At 44.5% G+C, this 23,301-nt stretch overlaps 1 protein-coding gene across 2 annotated transcripts in view; it reads left to right on the forward strand.

Moving 5' to 3' along the window:
• Window positions 1-22,283, forward strand: part of LOC147728322 (thioredoxin-like) — an 80,878-nt gene extending 58,595 nt beyond the window's left edge. For both annotated transcript variants that reach the window (XM_086963265.1, XM_086963266.1), the window contains 2 exons: window positions 15,222-15,287; window positions 22,111-22,283. In XM_086963265.1, coding sequence (XP_086819391.1) covers window positions 15,222-15,287; window positions 22,111-22,173 — 129 coding nt within the window. In that variant the 3' untranslated portion in view covers window positions 22,174-22,283. The remainder of the gene's footprint in view (window positions 1-15,221; window positions 15,288-22,110) is intronic.
• The last annotated feature ends 1,018 nt before the right edge of the window (window positions 22,284-23,301 follow it).

Here is a 23,301-nt window from a genome sequence, read left to right on the forward strand (position 1 = left end):
TTGCCATAAGAGGAAATTGAACCCTTTGAAAAACAAATCTAATTCTATTGGAGCACTTATAGGGCTTGCATCCATACCAGCTTTATTGCTTAACTCATCAGGATCTAATACTAGTGTGGAAATTGGAAACATTAATGCCTTAAGAGATCCTAATTGGATTTAACCCCTTGCTCACTACTAGCGACAACCAAGGAAGACCTGGTAAAGAAACTAACAGAGCTACTCAATTATTCTGCTCCACGAACTTTGCCAGATATTCCCCCAACAGCTCTATCTATCTGTCTCCCATAGTTTTTACAGCTCCATTGGCCTTGCTAGTGAATAAAATCTCAGTGCCTTTTCATTTTAGGGCACTCCAAGTAAACCTGCTTCGGTCTCCAACCAATAAATGTCTGCAGATCTCAACTTGAACACTTCTATTAATCTTCCAAGGGAATATATTTAATACTCTGCAGCCTTCTGCTGTTTGGAACGAATTTTGTCTGTCCTGAATCTACTTAAAAAACTTCAGATAACTTTAATCATATGCTTGATATATTAACCATTATCCTTAAAGAATTACCAACAAAAGCAGAGGTCAGGTCTAATGAGAAGCATCTTGATGTCATCCCTAGCATACCTAAGGATGTTGGTATTCAAGTTGGCAGGCCATGGTCAAATTTTCCGAACACAGACAATCTAGCAAGGTCTTGACATTGTATCGGACTATTTTTCTTTGGAGGATTTTTCAAAGCTCCCGAAAGAGTTGTACAGGATGAATAATAGGGCTTCTCTAAACACTTATCTAAGAAAATGGGCAGGAGTCTGAGTGCTACCCCGTAGGATAACTAACAAGCATTTACAATGCAATGGTTTTGCCTTTGTTAAAGTTAGAGCTATTGGCATTGCTCTTGACATTATTTTTATTTATGTTTTTTTTAACATAAATAAATGCTATTGTCATTTACAATAGCAGGGCACAAGGAAGGGGGGCGAGGAGAGGAGAGCTGCGGGCTCAGGGAAGGGGGGCGAGGAGAGACGAAGGAGAGCTGCGGGCTCAGGGAAGGGGGGCGAGGAGAGACTAAGGAGAGCTGCGGGCTCTTGTTGTAATGCTTGCATGGATGAGTTGGTGGATGCATAGATGGGTGCATGCATGGATAGATGCATGGATGGGTGGATGGATGGATAGATGCATATATACAGCCAATCTCTCAACAATTTATGCATTCCACCAACCCATCCAACCAACAACCCATCCAACTCAGAGTGAAATTAATGTTTTCCCGTGAATGTCGCGAGGGGGGCCTTAAAGGTTCTAATAGTCGCTGCATGCCGTCCTAATTAAAGACCTCAAGTAACGGTCAAGAATGATCGCATTTGCAATACTACAAGGGGAGCGGAAAGAATATGAAAGGCGCGCCACAGACTGTCATTATAACAGAGCCACAGACCATAGCGTAGGGAGGAAAAAAACGCGCGCACTTCGTTCAACTAAGAATGCTGCGAAGAAAAGCCGCGTTAACTGCGCACCTCACTGGTGTAGCAAGATGGCTCATGCGGCGTTAGATCACAGTTCAGACCACCCAACCTGATCGCCACCCAGGGCAAACTCAGTAGTAGAAGCACAAACCATGCGAGCCACTACCCCAGACCGGGTTTGTTTTTGATAAACAGGAGAGATGAAAATACATGCTGAATTGTGAGTGAGGTGCTGAAATGCGACGGAAAGCACTGGAAGTCGGGGAAGTCGGGGGTCCAGGGAAAGATCTTGCGAGAAAAGGTGGAGTTTGCGGTGTATGCGTATACTCCGAGTCCGAGATTGCTGGTTCAATCCCCAGGTGGGGAGACTCTTTGCAACCATGCTTTGATCTCTGCAATGTTTTGCTTGTGGGACTGCTGGGGTGTTGGAACAGTTTTAGCTGCTAGATAGCTCGTCGCGGTTCGGCTGTCTTTGTCTCTGCCTCTTGTGGGAGAGTAGCGGAGGCGGTCTGTTTCGGTGGGTTTAGGGGATATTGTGGCGCTTTCATTGAACTCCGTTGTGGTGCCGGGCAGTCATTGTTACAGCGAGCGGAGCATTGGGAGTACTGAGGTGGGGGAACGGCGCTCACCGAGCCCAGTTTCTGCCACAGTCTCCTATCTTTATTGCAGTATGTCGAGAGTGCTTTGTACTCAACATGATTAGTGTACTTTTGCGTCCAGCTAAGGTCAACAAGGGCCAATTGGGATTTGCGCTATTTGAATTGAAACAGGCTTCATTGGGGGTGTGTTCGATCGTGTCTTCTCACGGCTAGATGCCCTCAGCTAGTCCTCACATGGGTGCAATGGACCCTGTGTGTGTTTCTTTGTAACAAACGCATATACTCCATGAGGCAATAGGGATACATTAACTAATTTAGTCATTTCTGGACGGGTTCTCAGACCGGGGGACATACGTTGTATAAGCGTTGGTGACCCTTTGGTAAACGTTCGAACTTGAAGTGCCTCAGTGCTCGGGATTTGTAGATTCCAAGAATTAGAGAGAACCCAGTTTTTGCTATTCATGTTAGTCCTCGAGGAAGGATTGTTCTCGGGTGGAGTCGCTAATGCCATAATACTGTAAATAGGAGACCGGGTGATCATTTTGGTCATGGTTTTCTTTACGGGGTATAATGTCTCTTGCAGTCAGCGGCGGATTATAACGGGGGTATTCCGAGCTGTGCCCGAGGGGCCAGTTTCCGAATTCCAAGCGAGGGCTGCTTTCGAGCAGCCTGGATGCCATTTTTGGGCGGTGTCCATGTTTTTAGTACGCCGCCAGCGGCCCAGCGGGTGTCTGCATGGACTTTCTGGATGGAGTTGGGCACTCATTTTCTCCCTTATATCAGCAACGGGTAGAGGTGCCTCCCCTCTTCTTTTGATGGGCCGCCCATTTGTAGGCATACTAAACGAGGCAGGGGGCATTTACAATAGTGGACTCACATGTTGTCGGGTGTGTCACTAGTATAAAATGATGCGTGCAATCTGTTCGCCCCCCCTTTTTTCTGTAGAGCATGCTGAAAGTTCGCAGTGCTCTACGATGTTGATATACCATGTCTGGGTGAGCGCTGATGGATGTTTTCCTCGTAGAAGGACTGGCACAGGATGCTTTCGGCCACTTTGTATTTTGGGACCACGTGGCACGGTTAACACATTATGTCACGGTTTCTATATTTATGCACTTGAATTATGCTGCAATGGCTCAGGTTAGGGCCAGCTATATATAGGTCTGCCATACTAGTGTTCACTCCGCTGCCGCCTGCCAGGCCGTGCTGCGCAAAGCATCGTATAAAGAAAGGGATATGCTTGGATGCCTCGTTCCATATAATAAGTATTCGAGTGCAATGTTGCTTTAAACAGACCCTCCAGTTTATCGCGATTTCGCGATTCACGAAAAAATCGCGAAATCGGCAGACTACCGCGATGGCCGCGATAATTACCATATTGGCCGCGATATTTCGAAAAAAGTGTCTCTACCGGCGGGAGACAGCAAAACAAACAATGCCTTTAATTGGCTGTGCGCCCCTCCCCACTCGTGTGTCAGCAGCTTCCCGGGGACACACAGTCAGTTTTTTTTTTTATCTGCCAGCCGCACCAGAGTACTTAATAGGTCTTTAAAAGACCTTTCACTTGTTAATGAGGCTTTGCGTTTCACCCCTTCTTTGACCCCTCTGCCTAGGGCTGGAATAATTAAGCACATGCGATCACGACAGTCGATGTAAGCCACAACTCTATTGAAGCCTTATCTTCCCAGACTCTGAAAAGAGGGAAACGGACTGTTAACCAACAAAAAAACTGCACTACAGAGCACAAACTATGCTGATTAAATTTACGAAATCTTCTATCGAACAAACCATGCAAATAAAATCAGATCTCAGTTAATGAGGGTTGACACCAGGTCTCTTTTTACAACCGAGCCTCGCCAAGACAACAAATGTGCGAGCAAGGTATTAGTAACTTCTCCGCAGTATAAAAAATGCCTTTAAAAAAAAAATGGTATTGGATGCATTTCCATTATTGAGACAAGATTAGAGACAACATGCATGCCTTAGACTAACGGAAAACGATATAAATCTTCAACTGGAGATGCTACGTTTTCCAAGAATGCTGCCTCACAGCATGGCCATCAGAAAGATGGCTATGACAATAGAGTTATGTTATATTCTTCATTCATATGTATTGTTTGTCTGCTTTTTGTATAATTAGAAATGCATCTTTTGATGTTCTCTGTTTCCTAGTTACTTATGCTCATTATCACCTACAGCACTTTAACTTATGTGCTTTTACTCGGAGGACACAAACCACCCTCTGTGAAATGATTCCCATCAGTACGAGTTCACTCCTCCTTGACCACATGCTTTGAAAACACAGAGTTCACCAGGCTCACAATATCATTAGGCCAACTCTGCCACAGCACAGATACAACGAACCATAAACTACACCACATTTTTAGAAGTCTGGCACAGTCAGACAAGCCCCCTTTAAATAGCCACTGTGAGGTTATTTTTTAATCCAATCAAGGCCAACAGGATTTCAAAAACTGCCCAAACATTGCCCCTTTCAAGTTGGCCAATCTGCAGTATCAGACTTCCAGAAAGGCAAGTCCATAACATACAAGTTAGCTTGACAACCAAACCAGTATTAATACTAGATAGAGTATTATTCACAAAGATGCAACTTTATCAGTCGGAGGTAGAGCCACTGGAATTATGAGATTCTGCAATAACTACAATTTCCGAATTGTTATCAATTTGCCAACCTTGCCACATAATATTCAACATCCGTTCAATAATCTTAAGATTTTAACAAAATTAACTGAATCATCAAACAGATATAACAGTGTTCACCACTGTATGTTACCCTGGTGATGGCAAATCTTTTTGTTAATGTTCCTGTGAAGATCTACTGGTCATGGGATTGCTAGCGACAGCGGTTATCCATTGTTACTTTTATGGTACAATTTTGGTGTTACTCAGATATTTGTGGTATGATAGTGGTGACTTGGCGGAGTCTGGGCTTTCTTAGTATAAGACAGGTTTTATGAAGTGTAAAAATGTATTGTTGAATCCGGACCCTCGTAAGGTTTTTTATTTCCATTAGAATGTACCCCTTTTCTGTGTTTGGCGGAATTGCTATATAGGTACAGCTCTTGAAGGAGGTTAAGAAATCTCTATTTCCACTGAAATGTGCATTGGCGGAGGTTGTAGGACACAACATTGGAGATGTTGAAGCAGTGATCCCCATGCTGGATTGCCAATTAAATTCCATCAATTTGGGTTATGTTTGTTTTGAGTGAGCATAAAAGGAGGTGACCTGTATGAATGAGGGTCAGTGAAAATGGAGTGGTTGTTCGATCATTCTGTATTTATGATCGCAGTTGTTTTCTCTAATTGACCCAGTTTTGGGGTGAATAGAGAAGTAAAGTAGGATTGTTTTTAAAGCACAATGTATAAAAAAGAACGAAACTATAAAATGTACAAAATTGAAAAGGATTTATTAACAAGCAATTAAAATGCTTTAGTTGGGTCAGTGCTCATTGTGGATTGACTACCTTCATTAAATAGGTTAAGCATGAATGTATATATTTGTTTTTCCCCTATTCACAAACCTAAAATTATACTGAGAGGGCCCTTTTCAGCGGCGGGCCCTGGGGGGGATTGCTTTTGGGGCATTTATTCATTAGTTTATGTCCTATATGCAGCCTTGAAGCCAAACCAAGTGTCTACATTGTAAATAAACCAAAAATACATAGCTTCATGTTGTTAAACAACGAAAAAAACGAAGATATCTGTGTTTGTTGTAGGAAAAACCGCCAAATAAAATGCCGCTAAATTGCCGCTAAATTTCCATATTTGTGCCGCTATATCCTGGGGGGTCTGTTTAAACTAGCGTACACACATTCAGGTAAAGTATTTACCATCTGAGAACATTACACGAAACCAGATTACAAAGCATACATTCGTTGCATGTACTATATGCGAATCAGTTATCGCTTTTTCAATCATAGTTGTCGAGGCCTCAGGGGCTGTTCTCGGCGGGGCAAGTGGGTCACGCACTGGACATGGCCTATGTCAGTGCTTTTAAGGTGTGCGGGTTCGTCCTGCTTGTTGGATGTTTTAGATGCATCTTGGTCCTTTTGTCCCCTTGGTGGGCATGTGGGGTGGCCTATAGGGGCCCGCTGTTGGGACCGCCGGTAGCATTTAGGCGCGGTGGGATTGTGCAGAGTCATAAGCGTGCGGATGGCCCGTGTGGTCATGTAAAGGCTTCGGCGCCCGGGTAGGGAAGGAGGCTTTGTAGGCTCGGGCAGTGGTAACGAGAGCTTGTCGGTAAGCGGATCAGGGAGTCACGGTGCAGTCCGAGCAACAGTTTTACCGCACCATTAGATTGGGAGTCGAGCGATGGGTTTGTTATCGATATGTGCATTATTGCAGGGGGATGTGGTTGCACCCAGGGCTCGGCCTTTCATTCCGCGGGGTGCAGTGAGGTGCTTAAGGCACAGGGCGGCTACTTTTCCGTAACCGAATCGATTTAGCTGTCTGCGTGTTAGTGTGCGGTCCGTTGCCAGCCTTGGAATTATCTAGGTGCCGTTATATGGTAGCCACATGTAGGCAAATTTTGAGCGGTCTGTCGTAAGGGGGCAGGTATTTCAGGTGCTCCAATTGTGTGGGGTTTTCTTGGGAGATTTCTCCGGCTTTGCCTGCACGGTTGCGGCATCTCCTGCCCCTTACTGAGCTTGTCTTGCACTGCGCATGTGGGTAGGGCTCACGGTGCGGACATTTGCATGGGCAGTTTCTTCAAGATGTCCGGCGCATTAGGGGATTGGTGCCCGTTTTTACGGCCTTCATCTTCTTTCGATGCTTCTTGTCGGGGACATGGCGCTCAAATTTTTTACTACTTTTGTGCAAGTGTTTCTGCCTGCAGACTTGCTGTATTGCCTCTGGGAACCTCCAGTAGAGTGGCAGACGTGTCTGTTTTACCAGCCGCAGGGGCATGGTTCTGTCAGCTGTACGCGCGGGCAGCAACAAGAGCGGAGAGAGTGCTGTTGCTCTTGTGAATGTGTGCCGGCCTTTCCTCCGAGGTTGCGGTTTTCCTGCCCACTATCTTTTACTTCGCTCTCGGATCTATTTCCCTTAGGAACCCTTGCGGCTCAGGTAGCGAAGCCGTGCCCTTGCGCTCCAGGGTTCGCCCCCCCCCCCCCCCCCCCCCCTCGCTGCCGTTTTGGGCCTTCTCGCGGTTTACTTTTGCGGGGGTTACCCAGGTGTGCCGCATGCAGTGGGTATTCCTCTGGCTCACTCCAGTGCCATCAGCGACCCGGTAGCCAGGCTGTTTACAGGCAATTATTACTTAGGCTGGTCCGCGAAGAAGGAAAGGCACAGGGTGTACTACTTTGCACGGTGTAGGATTCTGCATGGGCCCAAGTGCTGGGTTTTGGTCGGACAATTATTAGGACCATTGTGGGGCCCATCATTAGTTACCGGCATGTAGGGGGGGATGGCGGTCGACGGAGCCTTACCAGCTGCCTGGGCGTGCTGTGCATATCCAGGGAATGCCTCGGCTACGGCGAAGTGTTTAGAGGCACGGGGGTGGCACGCAAACAAATACTTAGGGCTGTACAGCATCACCAAAAGGCATGCGCAAAGCTAATGTGTCCCAAAAAGGAGACCAGTTGGCTTTGCCATTGCCCGCTAGGTCTGGCTTTAACCAAAACCTTCATTTTTTTCTAAACTTATTTGTGCAATATACTTATTTATGGGATCTTCTAGCTAGAGCTCTTCATCCAGAAGTCTTTTATTATGTCGTTAATACTTTGCTTCCATGGACTACGCCACACATCAGAGGTCAGCCCACTTCAGCTTGCCTCGCTGTGAATGATTGCTTTCTGCCCCTTCAGAAGCGTATTCAAACACAAAGTAGTTCCTTTCAGTTCAATGGACTACTGCGGCAATGGGTGCTCTTTGAGACCAATAAAACCTGTACTTTCACTTTAAGTGTTGTCCAAACCCAGCAGCTTCCCCCCAAAAAATACGTTTTACAAAAGCCATAACAAAACAGGCAGGGATAAAGCTTAAAGGCTGGCAGCCAATAACAAACCTATTGAATTTGCCAATGCTCGTTAGGAAAATGTTGCTGAAAAGGCATTAAGCCAGCTTTCGCCAAAAAAAAAAAAATGAGTGCTATTTGGGAAGACTTAGAAGAACCTTTAATGCCCTTTGGGAAGGTCATTCTATCAGTTTGAAGATTACTTAACATCGCACAGCTAACATAGCTGTGATGAAAGAATTATGCAAATTCCTATTTTAGGTTATCACTGCCCTCATGCCGTTTGCCCAGATGGCTGACGTCAAACATGCTAACACGACACCAAACGGGACTCGGAGCACCCGCCTACACAAACCTTCAATAATTTAAGTGCTCCTGGCTGCACCCCGACATTCCTGAAATGTTGCGGACAAACGTTATTGGGCAGTCGCGCTCCAATGTGTCTCAATGTTAGTAAACAATGTGGAATGTCTCCCACTCACAGCTCCGTCAGCATCTCTCGAATGCGCCCGCAAGACATGACAGTGCCCGGGACCGGGAGGAGGGCCGCGTTAAGCCCCAGCACTTAGCACAATGAGCCAATTACAGACTAGCCTCCCGCCAACACCTTAATAACACACCAAACGGCAGCTCCACCAGGACCAGTCCACAGCAAATCGCGGGGGTTGCTCGAGCGGCGGGGCACGCGCCAGACACGCTGTATTCTTAGTTTGTTTGTGTCTGAGAAGTTCCTGAATGAGTAAATCAGAGCGTGGAAGGACACCGGAAACCCCCGTGTCTTGTGCCCGACCTACCTCCAGCCGAATATTAATCTGTCATACTTGGGGTGCAGTCACTGGCGGCCCTCAACATTCTGAGCAGGTACAGCACCAAGGCGGGGGTTGCACAATTCCTGGTGCTTGAGAGCATTCAAAACCTTTCCCAAGAGGTTGGTACCCGTCTGCCTCTCCAGAGCGTTGTTTTAATGCACTATAGTAAGAGTGAACCCTTGGGGTTTTACCGATGGAACAAGCCGTTTTTGTAAATGGAAAAGATGACTGACATTTTAAAACATAGCTGACTAGTGGCTGCATACCACGTGTAATCCCTCGAGCCAACAACACTTGCTAAGCTGGGAGTGTGAGTCTGTTAGGAAACTCGACGGCTGCTTCCTTCAGCAGGAAGGCGGGTGTCGGCTCAATGCAGACCCAGATTCAGGGGCGTTCCGGAGAACAGGCTTTCGGCTGATGTAGCCAAAAGCCAAAAATTCTCGGGAACGCCCCCGAATCTGGTCCGAGATTGACGGACGGAGCCCTCTCCCAGTGGCTAACCTCCATTTATGGAGCTAGCCAATGAGGAGAGGGCGTATTCCCGACCCCACACACATCAAAAGGATTTTTGGCGCATGCGTACTGAAGTACGCATCGCCAGGCAAAACCTAAAAAGGAAACCAGGATAATGAGATTTGATGTTAAGGATGCTAAACAAACTCATAATTTAGATTGCTGTGTAGAGTTGGCTGTATCTATATGCACTGCCCATTCTATCCTTATGATGGTACTTCCCATCATACTTCTCAGCCAGAGGGTGTAGATGGTGTCCTTATGCGAAATCAACCTTCTATGTTAAGGCGTTTGGTGGCTACATCAGTGCACCCTTCTATTTTAGATCTGACCACTGACACTTTTAGTCCTAATGTGACATCACGGCATCCCAGTGAGCAGACCTCTACCCGTTTCCTTCGTGCAGAACTTGAAATATAAGAATCATTTGATGCTTGATTTTGTTACATTGTTTGAGGATGTGTCCTTTCAATTGCTCTATTTTACTAAAGTATATGTCAAACGGACCGGATAAGGACATCTCTATGGTACAATTTCGAATCCCTCAACTGAAAAGAGAATTAGGGTCACTTTTATTTCTAAAGTGATCATAAGCCTGATTTTTAGAAAATTATGACTTTTTAATATGGGGTATAGATGTAATTCCCTTTTTTCCCAGCAAGGATATAGATCCGGCCTATTATGCACACTACTCTTGATGATGATGCCACTTTAGAGAACTAGAAGATCTTTTTTAGGGGACTAGGTAAATAATGCTACGTCAACTTCGATCTCAGTTGGGTTAAACAGTAGATCTAGCTCTGGTAAGTAGGCTCCCATTGTTTTGGGGATGATTATTTGAACAAGTGAAATTGGCGCGGGGCACTTAACTCCAATTACATAAGGAAGTCCAAAAATTGGCAGGCGTTTTAGTAAGGGCATTAAAGTTCTTTCCTGGAGCTAAGCGAGTGGTTTCCCTAAGTCACAAGCTTCGCTTTTTAGATCCCCCCCCTGGAACCGGAAGTAATCTGTCTCCAGGAGACCAGATCAGATGTACCCGACCATTTGAGCACAATTATTTTGTAATAAGCTGTCCCACGAAAAAAAGCCAGGAAAGGGTGCACAAGGAGGTGTTGAAATCCTCCTTAGTACAGCATATACCCGGTCATATAAATCTATTCTACATTCTTCAGATTTACTACAATGCATACTTCTTAACTGGACGGATATTACTAGCTTGAAGTCTGATGGATATCATCTTGCCAACTTTTATATCCCTTCAGGTCTGACTTAGACAATCTCATTGGTTTGTTACTTCATTTTTTTTCTTCATATTGCTGAAAGAGAATATCATTAACTTGACAATTGTGGGGGTTTTAATTCAAAGGTTTTCCATTACACCGTCAGTTTGTTTGCAGATGGGGTTAGGTAAGAAGCTTTAAATATTACTAGTCCTACCTCTCCGCCATCATGTAGAGTAGATAATATAGGTAAGCATTTGCAATTTTTTTTGGGGGGGGATAATAGCTCTTATCATGAATAGAAGATTAACCACTGATATCCCTGCCCACCACACTTATACATGTGGTAAGGGTAAATCATTAAATGTTTGTTACATCTTTTCCTCTGTTTAGATTTGTAACTGTACTTGATGTACTGGAGTCCCTTTGGAGTGATCATACAATAATCTCTTTATCCACTTAAAGGTCTCTGCCTTGGAATTGTAAGGGTGATACAGGGCAATTTAGTACTGTCTAGGGTGAAATACACTGGAGCATTTCAAGTAAAGAGAATTTAAAAGCTGTCCAAATACATTACAGCATAGTGTAATACTTTTTGTGGCCTATTTTGAGAAGAATATGTGGGTTCTGGCGGTAAGCAATTAATATTAGAAAAGGCTGTATTTGGTACATTTCAATGAATCCTGATAGGATACTGTGTAGGAGAAAGAGTAAGATGAGGATTATTTAATCCACTTGTATGGAGGCGTTTCCCGCCCCAATCTAGAATGGAACTTGGAACATGGTATTTGACGATTCTTATTTTTCCGTATAAACATTTTGCAATTAAAATCTGTTATAGGGGCTTGGGGAGGGATTGCTCCAGAGAATAGACTATGATCTTTGTGCGTACTCTCAACAAACCATCAAACGTGTTTTTCTGGCTTACTCTGCATTGCATGCTAATTTGTGTTTGCTGAAACCTTTGTTTTGGAAATATGAGGTTCATGCATCAAACGATGCATTGCAACTGATCTTTAATCCAGCGAATGAAAACATTTGTTTTAAAATGTTTAATGTTTTTAGGGATTTATTGCATTGACATTGATTGTGCACTTGGCAATTTATAATAAAAGTGGATCTCATTCTAGATCTATATCTTATTAATAAAAGAAGTGTGCAGGAACATATCCTGACAGCAAACTTTACTTTGGGCCTCCTTAGTGTGGGGGTACTAGATGAATGGGTTCAGAGTGCCCATAGGTAATAAAAGGAGTGTAGTGCATTTTGGAAATTAGGAGAGCAGCTGCAAGCAAAATGGCAGTATAATGCACAGGTCTTTTTGTCTCCGGTATCACCCCTGGGCTGCATGGGAACCATATATTTCTAATATCCTCACCTCATAAAGATTATATTGCTGGGTGCCAGACTGCCCTCACCCTAATTGGCTGGCCGGGACAACACCCTTGACAAAGCAGTTGTCAGCCTTCATTATCTTTTTCCCAAAGCATGGCAGTTTCCTTTAGTTCAGGGATTTCCAAAGGTTTGAGCATGGATCCAAACTCTAAACAGAGGATGTTTGATGGGGAGGGGATTCCATTAGGGATGTTTGCAGTATTTAAAACAGGGTCGGCTTGCATTCTGGTTAATTTACCAGTCCCAGGCACTTCGGAAAACTAGAGGCACAGGGGAGTCCACTGTGATGTGGCATGCATGGATGCAATATGTGGTATTCCCGAAGTATCCCAATCTCGAAGTATGGTTACAAACAAAACACTATTCCTCCCTTCTCTATGATCAAAATTCAAAAACTTCAAGGAGATGGCAAAAGTCCTACTTTCCGGTGCTCCCACACTTTGCACAATACAAATGGTCTCACACTGTATAGGTGGCCTACTGCACAAACAGGTGACAATTGTGACCATGCGAAGACCACATTGATACTATATTGACTTCACACACTCTCATATCTGACTTGTTCCTGTCCGTTACAAAAGGCCCACCCACATATTTTATGCACTGTTTTAATTGATTAGTGTGTGGGAACACTGTATGTTGGGAGATTTGCTGTTCCCCACACATGTCTGAGATTTCTTTAACAAATATGAGGAAATCCTTTTTTTTTAACCAATGTTTGCCCTGTGAGGGATTTCTGCATAAGAAAGTGGTGGCTTCCTCACAAGCCAAACCAGTCCGGAGACCTTTAGGTGTCTAGTGTTCAGAATTTGTAGGTTTTCTGAGGTGCTGGATGATGCTAGGCTTTCACGTGTAGCTCGGCATGTAGCAAGTTGGGGTCTAGAATAATAAGTCTAAACAGCATCCAGGCTCCTCACTGGGTGCACACGTAAGCATGTGGTGATCTGGACACTTCGCTTTTTTTTTTTTTGGTTTCCTTGAGGCTGAGGAGAAAAATCCAAACAGTATCTTGGCTCTTCACTGGGGTACAGATGTGTCTTTGTACCCCAGCAAGGAACCAATAGCTGTGTAATTTTTATTATTCTAATCAAAAATCCACAAACGGCACTTGACTCTTTGCTAGGACATGGACACACTGCTTCTTCCTCTAATGCTTCTCTTGCTCAGAGAATCGGACGGATGAAGGAGCAGTCTCAAACTGAATGGGGAGGTGGCGTTTAGGCATTTACTTGGTTGGTGGCGGCAAGGAGGGTGGGGAACAGCAGCGTTGCTCTTCCTGCTCCCTCTCCCACATCCCTCCCACCTCGAGAAAAAGTAGTTTGGGCTGGTCAGCATGGTTAGGGAGGAGCTGAGGGCAGTAATGTCTGCCCTTAGGATTGCTCATCGCTCTACACACCAGCCTCTTCCTTGCTTGGACCAGTAAAGGGCTAGGAAATCTCACCCATTCCATCTATACGTTTTTTATGCCTTTTGTGGCCTCCGATGCATATAAATGCAGTACCCCAGAAGTGAGCACCAGGCTGGGCACCGTAGCAATCCCTATTGAACAATTTAGCAAAGTAATTTCCGCATGTTTTTCCCAGACCTCAGCCCCCGATTGTTTCCCATACTTGCCAATAGACCAGATTCAGATGGAAGACTCCTGATTGTTTTAAGCCAAAAAATATTTTTTTTTGTCTGTCTCCCATTTGAAATTGTTTTTGCTCAATGGAGGTCAATGAGAGAATTACATCCTCAGTTTAACTCCCACATTCCTTCTAAAATGTTGGCATGTATGTTCCTCCCTCAAATTTTGACAGGCTTGACCTCGTGAAATCTTTCGGGAAAACAATGTGAATTGTTTTAGGACTCTTAATTCCCTTTCCAGGGCTAACATATGTTTGCACAGAGAGCGAAATTTAGCCCAAAAATTGTAATGTGGATCTAAGTATATCATTCTCATGTAATTTTTGTTTACCATGTTTGTAGGCTTAGACCGTTTCGTGACGTATTGATGGTAAATTCCAGTATCTTCATTTTTGTTTTTTAATTTCTCCTTCTAATAACCTTATTTAATTTATGCAAAGCCCGCTGCCTTGTAGGCCGTATAAAAGTCTCCAAGTAAAAACTAGAGTAGTTTTCAGTGTCTCTATCGTTGATTTCCACTTTTTCAACAGCACTGCAAATGCACCATTGTCCACTTGCTTTGTTAATTGTAGGATCGTGGACTTCAGCGATTTGACTATAGCCAGTTAAACCACAAACGCTTTTTGTAAACCTGCCGGTATACTGGTTATATACATTTATTGCCTGGTGTGATATTAGTTTCATTATATTCTATGCAAACTCTTCGAGAGAGGCACATACATGGCTGCCTGCCATTGATAACCATCCCGGAGGTATGCATCTAACTGTCAGCGATGTGTAAAAGTGACACTCTGAATTTAAAACTTTGTTCTGCTATTTTTGTTTTTTGATCACTGAAGTTCAGCGTCTGATTGGTAACACAGGCCCTCGGCCAATGGCTGAGGGGCCATTCTCTTCTGAATTCCAGCATTGGGCTGGTTTTTTGAGCAGCTTGGGGAGCCGATTTGGGCAGTTTCTGCATTGTTCGATGCTGCCAGCTGCCCAGTGGGTGCCAGAGTGGCCTTTCTAGAGGTAGATGGGCATCCATTACCTCCCTTTTATCAACGGCAAAGGTGTCACTCCCTTTTTATTGCTGGGCCGACCCATTAATATATGCATATTGAGCGGGGGCAGTGGCTCTGAGCAAAAGAGACCTCACTTGTTTTCAGGTGTTTCACCAGGGTAAAGTAATCCCTTTTTTTTAACACCCCCGCCGAAGCAGTGTTTTGCTAAAAGGAAATATGCAAATGTGGGCCACTTTCTTTTTTTTTTTAATTTTTTTTTTTGTGCCCGGGCCCATTTTTAATCCCAATCCCACCCTGCTGAAGTTAATCATACTTGTGTGAGTTCAATTAAAAACTGATCCCCAGGGCTGATGATTTTTGGCTATGACAAAGAATGCTTCTGTTCTGAACGCTACTATGGTTGTTGTAATTGTTTTGCATTTTGCAGTATGTACTATATTTAAGCAGTGCATTTTCACGTTCCTGGTTGCTTTTACATTTTGCTGGACCAGGTAACTTCCGGCACTTCAATGTTACTTGAGCTGAGCGTTATGATTGATGTTTACAACCTCCCTTACACTAACCGCTTGCAGGGACATAGAGATGAGACTGTCTGATATTATTTTGTTTTGTTTCCAACATAGGATATAGCCCAAATATATGAAGTTACTGCAATGCCCACATTTATTTTCATCAAGAACTGCGAGAAGGTATGTTGTGTGATAATTTCATTATTTGTTAAATTATTTTTCTTTCTTGTATAAATCTGATTTTAGGGAGTCAAAAAGTAGCACCCTCATACCTTGTGTATTGGGTATAAACATGTGACTTTTATGCTGTCATATGACCTTTTTCAATTTTAACATCCAGCTGACTGTAGCAGGGATGGTGATTGAGAACTGGGCCCTTGAGAATCAGAGGGAATGCAGATATTGAGATTCTAGAAACTGGGACTGTAGACCATGGTAGGGTTGGAGCACAGGTTTTCTTTTTCACCTTCTCATCTAATCCTAAACCCCGCTATACAGGTTGATCGATCTTTGATGTCGGCAGAAACGTAAGGAGTGACAGTCAATATAAGACTTTATCAATTATCATTTCCTTTAATTCAGTCAAAGATATTTAGTGCCAGTTAAAAGGGTTTTATTTTAGATCTTTTAGTTTGTCATCTTTTATTAAAGTATTATCTTCAGAGTCTCATTAACAAAGGTTATTATAATCAGTCAATATTAGATAATTAGGTTAGTCAATGCAATCAATATTATAATAATAATGAAAGAAGCATGTTCCATAAAATAACTACCCTATTCTAAAAGTCAAAAATACGAGAAAGGAAAAAAAGGTGTATATTCAGATACTTATTAAGGATTTCTGATGTAAAGAAATCAAAGGAACTCCATGAAGAGTTTCCTCTTAGTGTTGGGGGCTGTGCAGAATGAGATGTTGCTCTCAGTCGAAGGAAAAGTATGAATGAAAATCTCAATCAATCTGACTAGAAATTGTCTGAGAACACATACTAATATAAATAAAAAAATTCTATGTCGTAACAATATTATTTCTTCGTCATGGTGACTAATATGAATGATTTCAACACCCTCCTGGGAACAGGTTTACTCCACATCTTATCTCCAGATTACCAGGGTCGGACTAGCCATAGCAGGCACCAGGTGGTTCCTCTGTGGGCTGCCAGGGTGAGGGCTGATTTTTGGCCCCTAGGGCCGTCTTTGTTCCAGGGCTGTTTTTGCAGCATAGCTGCAAAATCTGCCCCTGTAACAATCGTCCGAAACCGGCCCAGGCAAACAGCTTGGCTGCTCCCAGGGGGGCCGGCCGAGCTCTTTGCCGAGGCCAGTTTTGGTACCCAGTCCGGCCCTGCAGATTACAATTGTCTTTTAACCATGTGTCCTTAAATGTTGCGGCACATCCTGTCATGATTTGCAAACACTTCTTCCCATCAATCATTCTCCTTGTCGTCTGCATCTTTTGAGGTGAGAACCTCACTATCAGTCATCTAATACAAACAAGTAGCTTCTGAAGTTGCAATGTCTGTGGCAAAGAAAAACATCTTGCACAATGAGTTTTTTATGTGAAAAACAAGCCTTTCAGTATTAATACATTTTCTTATTTATTCATGGCATAATCTGTTATTTCCAGTTAAGAACTGATGCTTCATTTCTATGTTAGTTGTATAGTTTTTAAGTATGGTTGCTTTGTACAAATTTAGCATTTAACACATTTCATTTTTAAATGTAAACTTTGCACATTATTTTTTATAAATTTTGCAAATGATTAATATCACAGTTGAATTAGGATAGTATCGTAGAGTTGATAACCTCAGAAAGGATTCAAACAGAGCTAGACAACACACCTAATATCGAAACAAAATATCAGGCCCCTCTACAAGTATACTCTCTCATCCATTTCAAATCACAAGTATGCTGGTGACTATACTTAATTCCGCTGTAGCAGTGTAGATATCTTGCAAAAAAAAGTTCCCCAACAGACTTTTTTTTTTTTTTTTTTTAATTCTATGCGCTGGTCCTTTAGCTTTTCAAAGTCTTGCAACTTCAGATCTAGCCACCAGAAATGCTAGAGCCCACCACTTTTGTGTCACAAGTAAGCCTGGGCGTAGTTCGCGTAGCCGCACTCCGCGAGCTACGCGAAGATGCACTTGCACTCCGCGAACTACGCATAACTCCGCGAACATGCGTAGTAGCTTGCTTGACCCGTTCGCGAGCCGTTTTTGTCTTCCGGAGCGCCGTGGAACTCTGGAACCTGCTCGACACCACATCTCCAGACGTCGCCTTCCTCACGGAAACATGGATGAATGCCTCCTCTGCACCCGACATCGCCGTCGCCATCCCGGACGGATACAAGATCACCCGGAGAGACCGCGTCAACCAGACAGGAGAAGGCATCGCCATCGTCCACAAGAACACCATCCGCATCACGACCAACTCAGACGACACCCTCACAGCCGCCGAACATCTTCACTTCCAGATACACACAGACCCCAAGACCACACTCAGAGGCAACCTCATCTACAGACCCCCAGGACCTCGCACACAATTCAGCGAAGACATCGCAGACTTCATCAGCCCGCACGCCCTCGCCTCCACTGACTACATCCTCCTAGGGGACCTAAACTTCCACCTGGAGAACAACAACGACAACACCACCACCCTCCTGCTGGACAACCTCGCCAACCTCGGACTCATGCAACTGGTGAACACCCCCACCCACTACGCCGGACACACGCTTTACCCAGTCTTCTCCTCCAGCAAGTACATCTCCTTCAGCCACTCCACCGGACTCCGCTGGACAGACCACAGCTGCGTCCACTTCAGCTTCAGAAAGACCACGACTCACCACCACCCGCAACAGGTTCCCCGCAGGAACTGGAACAAGATCACCACCGACCAGCTCACCACTTCACTGAGCCAGAACCCTCCCGCCAGCTCAATGGACCCCAACCAAGCAGCCAACAACGTCACACAGTGGATCACCAATTGCGCTCGCCCAACCAGCCTCGACCACTCGCAGTCCGGCTTCCGCGCCAACTACAGCACCGAAACCGCCCTCATTGCAGCCACTGACGACATCCGATCCCTGCTCGACAACTGGGAAACAGCGGCCCTCATCCTCCTGGACCTCTCCGCAGCATTCGATACGGTCTGCCAACGCACCCTAGTGCAGTGCCTCAGCAACATCGGAATCCAAGAGAAGGCACTGGAGTGGATCATCACGTTCCTCACCGGAAGAACCCAGAGAGTCTGCCTCCCCCCGTACAGATCCAAGGCTACCGAAGTCATATGCGGCGTACCACAAGGATCATCACTCAGCCCCACCCTCTTCAACGTTTACATGAGCCCCCTCGCAGCCATCGTACGCCAACACAACCTCAACATCATCTCCTACGCCGACGACACCCAGCTGATCCTCTCCCTCACCAACGACCCAGGAACCGCCAGAACCAACCTACACGAAGGGATGAAAGACTTAGTCGAATGGATGAGGAACAGCCGCCTGAAACTGAACTCAGACAAGACGGAAGTCCTCATCCTTGGATCATCACCCTCCGCCTGGGACGACTCCTGGTGGCCCCCTGCCATGGGCAGCGCACCCAAACCAACGGACCACGCACGCAACCTGGGCTTCATCCTGGACTCCTCCCTCTCGATGACCAGACAAGTCAACGCCGTCTCATAATCATGCTTCAACATCCTACGCATGCTCTGAAAGATCTTCCGATGGCTCGCCACCGAAACCAGGAAGACGGTCACACAGGCACTCGTCACCAGCCGACTGGACTACTGAAACACCCTCTATACCGGAACCACAGCCAAACTCCAGAAAAGACTCTAACACATCCAGAACGCCTCCGCACGACTCATCTTGGACATCCCCCGACACAGCCACATCTCCGGACACCTGAGAGACCTTCACTGGCTCCCCGTCAGCAAGAGAATCACGTTCCAACTCCTCACCCACGCACACAAGGCCCTCCACGACCTGGGCCCCAGGTACCTCAACAACCGCCTGACCTTCTACACTCCCACCCGCCAGCTACGATCGACCAGCCATGCCCTCGCCGCCGTGCCACGCATCCGAAGATCCACCATGGGAGGAAGATCCTTCTCCTACCTGGCAGCCAAGACTTGGAACTCCCTTCCCATCCACCTCCGCCTGACCCAAGACCACCTCTGCTTCAGGAAGCAACTCAAGACATGGCTGTTCGAGCAGTAGCGGACCCCCCTCCCCCAAGCGCCTTGAGACCCTCTGGGTGAGTAGCGCGCTATACAAATATCCTGATTGATTGATTGATTGCCTGCATGCTCGGGATGTGTAGCGCGTGAAGTTACCCATGAGGTTTGTCCCGCCCGCTCGCGTCCCCTTATTTCCGGTCACTACTAACGTGTTCGCGAGTAATTCTGTGCCAGATTGCAGTTTCTGCGTGTTCGGCAACTCAATCTTACCAACAAGCATCCTCGTGCACGCGAAAATGCTATTGAGCGCGCGAGAACTACGCTACGCAGCAGTTTGCGGAGTATTTGACAACTTCGCGTTCTCCGCGGAGTTGCCGAAACTCCGCGAACGGAGCGTAGTTCTTCGCCCAGGGCTAGTCACAAGGAGAGTAACTCCAGATGCCTAGAACTAATCAATGTAGCCAGTGAATCTGGGACACCTGTATCCAAGACCATGTCCTGAGGAAATTGTAACCTATACAAAATCCATATGGGTTTGGACAGCAGTTTGCATGATTCCCCCCCTTCCTCCCTAGCGCCTCATTCATGTGGGCAAGGGGGCCTACACTTCTTACTCCACACCCTCTGAGTGCATGTTAATGTGCACCAACAAATCCCCACACTTGGGACAACCCCAGAAGGCAAAATCTGTATCCAAGTGCTAAGGGGCCAAGTAATCAATAAACGTGCTCTATACACATGCCACATAACCTAACATATGAGATGATTTATTTCATTAAAGATACGAGTTTCAGGCAAACTCGGAGGAGGGGCATAATTAATATTGGTAAAGATTGTTACCTAGCTGAACTTTGACTTTCTGAAAAGAACCATGCTGTGCAATATGTAGCTTATGTACAAGCATACTGTTCTCTTTCGAAGTTGTGGGGGGTTGGTAATTGGTAACAAGTGAGTAAAATCGGAACTAATGTATTTACTGTAGCATCTGCTGCCATGTATTCCTTACCCATGGCTGAAACCAAACCCTATTCTTCTCACATTGTATGTCATTCATCAATGCTCTAAGGAAAGTACAGATACTGGGACAAGTGAATTTTCACCCTCTGCTCTTCTCAAGAAAAAGTTTCATAAGATCATATTTCAAAAAGAGATTAAAAGGTGCTTTGAGTGAGTGTAAAGAATAAAGATCTAATTAGCCTACCCCAAATATCAAGAAGTCTAGAATGTCCTTTTGATTTTCTGCTTGATTTAAGAGTCTGATTGTGACTCCAATGCTAACTGCATCTTTGAGCTATTTTCCTGCATTATTCCCTTACCCATTGTCATGCCCTACCATTCATCACTTGTTCAGCTTTGACATATCTACTCCTATGTTTCTCATTCGGTCTCTCTGCTCCTAGTTGTATGCTAATACCTTTTATTAGAGCCTGCTTACAAGTTATTCGTGATATTCTAACCTCTGCATAAACTCCCGTTCAATTTTAGGTCAGAATTACAAGTTTGAAGGTATTTAACACGTTTTAAAATTATTGGTCGTGCTAAATAACTAATTCTTCATACAATTTTGGCAGATCAATCCTGCTAAAATTTAACCGGGGGAAACTCATATGGAATTGACCATATCATTCGATTTTTGGTGCGTTGAACTCCAAAATCGGCATTTTATTGCCTATGAACTCTTAATAGGTGTTATTTATCACATCTGGTAAATAACATACCCCGTGGTATCCTTATTTATCAGAGGAGATAAATAATGTCTTAGATTGTAATCAGGACCTTAGCATCTGTGGTTTGCCCACTAAGCTTTTGTGCAAACTCATGCCACCCTATATTTTTTTATTTCTGGTCCATAATGGCCATCTGCCTCAACAAGAAAAGACATTGGTCATTTAATTATGAATGGACATATCATTCCATATCCTCTCCTACTTTGAGAGCAGAACAGTGAAAACCATTCCCAGCTGATGCTGTCTGAACCCTATGCACTCCTGCACTGAATCACTTTCATTGTAATGTATCTCTGTAAAGAGTTACTCGGCTTTATTTATCTGCTCCATTTCTTGCTCTGCATCATGGTGGATGTATTTATTCCTAAAGGCCAGTACAGAAAAATACATCAGGCCCAGGTATATTAACATTTGGCGCAAAGCGGCAAGACCACTTTCTGCGTTGCCCTGCATCAGATGCAGAGAGCAGGAATGGTCCATATTTACTAGGATATGGCGTAGTCCTGCTCTTTGTTTGCTGGTCACTTAGTCTTCTTGAGCCTGCGCAGGCACCTTTACGCAGTAGTGCAAGGGTGCCTGCATTACTATCGGGATTTGTTTTGTGCAGGAAGGAACACCTTCCTGCACAAAAACAATCCTTAGAGGAATTTTCTTCGTTCTATGTGTGCTGCATAGAAAGAGGAAATAACCAGGTGAAATTAACATTTATCCTCATTACACCTTTTTGGGACGGTTTGTCATTTTGATGCATTTCCAGGTTTGCAATTCTTATTAAATCTAGGAATGTGCCAGAATCCATGGGTGGATGCATGAGAACACCCATAGACCAACCAGGGAGTCTCTGGCCAACACAGAGTAACTAAAGGCAGTGACTTGCACTGCTGTGCGTTACTCTAGATTTAATAAGCCATGCCAGTGACTTAGTAAATCTGACTTAAGTGCTTGCGTTGACCTGCACAATGCAAGGGTAACTCTAGCCCTTGGCAAATCTAAGCCCTTCTTGACTGTTCGTTTAAAAAAATAAAATGTTATGCTACATGTTGTGAAGGAGAATGGTGCCTCACTTTCTCATTTTTATATGGATATTTGTTTTTGATTTTCAGGTTGACGTGTGCACAGGAGCTGACATTCAGGCGGTCGAAAAAAAACTAAAAGCACACATGTGATCGCTCAAGATTTATGATGATTTTTCTAACCACTGTGGAGTCGTTATGATGCAAGCTTCTATTCAAGCAGGATCGCAGCATATGACGAATGCAATAAAAATATATATATTTAGTATATTGTTTTTTTTTATATACTTTCTAATTATCATTGCCAAACTTCTTTGATCTGTGCAGGTCAAGTCTACGTAATTTTTTAAAACCGTTTCAAAACATGCAGTTAAATACAAACACCCATCTTTTAGGGAACAGCTTGTCAGGTTCAAAGACATTTCATACAATTGGAATTAAATGCGTCCTTTTTTCTTTCAGGTATTACCTATAATACAATTGGTTCTTACATTCTTTGTCTCGGACAGCCTTTCACTCACCCAGGTTGGTAAGTATTTCAAGCACCTTCCTGCCTCCGCCCCTTTGTCCATACGTCCTAGACATACCTCTTTACGAGGTAAATGCCATAGCACCTAGCACCACTGAAGAAACGCAAGCCTGACCGCAAATGGGACAGCCCTCCCATACTGAACTATACAAAACAGTGAAGTATGGGATGCTTGAATCCATCCCAGACACTGGTAATTACTCAAGCCGGATCCCAGCCCATCGTTATTTTGCACACATTGCAACCTCAGTTTGGGCCCAGTTATATGCAACTCGGTCTTGACCCTGCTCCAATGAGAATAGTCCAGCCCAAACTTACGAAGCCAGGTCCTCACTGAACTAGAATACAAGTTTGGGGTTACCCATGCAGAATGCAATTCAGAGGGAATATTTGAAAAATTTGATCTTTCCTTGCTCGCTAGCTTACATGTTAAGTCAGCACTGAAGACCAATTTAATTGGTAGCAAATGTTCCCACAGTTGTCTATGAAAACAGTACCCCTCTTGTATGCCTGGGCCTATAGCTGCTCCAAAATGTGGAAAAATCTACATTTCTGTCTTGTAAATTGACCATTTTCGCAATGTGTAGCAGCTGTATTTGGACTGGACCTGGCTGCCACTGAGAAACTACTAAACCCAGAAATTTCTGAAAACTTAAAAACCAGTGGAGTCAAAGGGTGGTGTTATATGCGTGGATCCCATTATGTTTTCTTACCCAGAATGCCCTGCAAACCTCGGGTTTGCTAAAATCACA

The sequence above is a fragment of the Lissotriton vulgaris genome, chromosome 3_1 (assembly GCF_964263255.1).
Source record: "Lissotriton vulgaris chromosome 3_1, aLisVul1.2, whole genome shotgun sequence".
NCBI classification, from domain to species: domain Eukaryota; kingdom Metazoa; phylum Chordata; class Amphibia; order Caudata; family Salamandridae; genus Lissotriton; species Lissotriton vulgaris.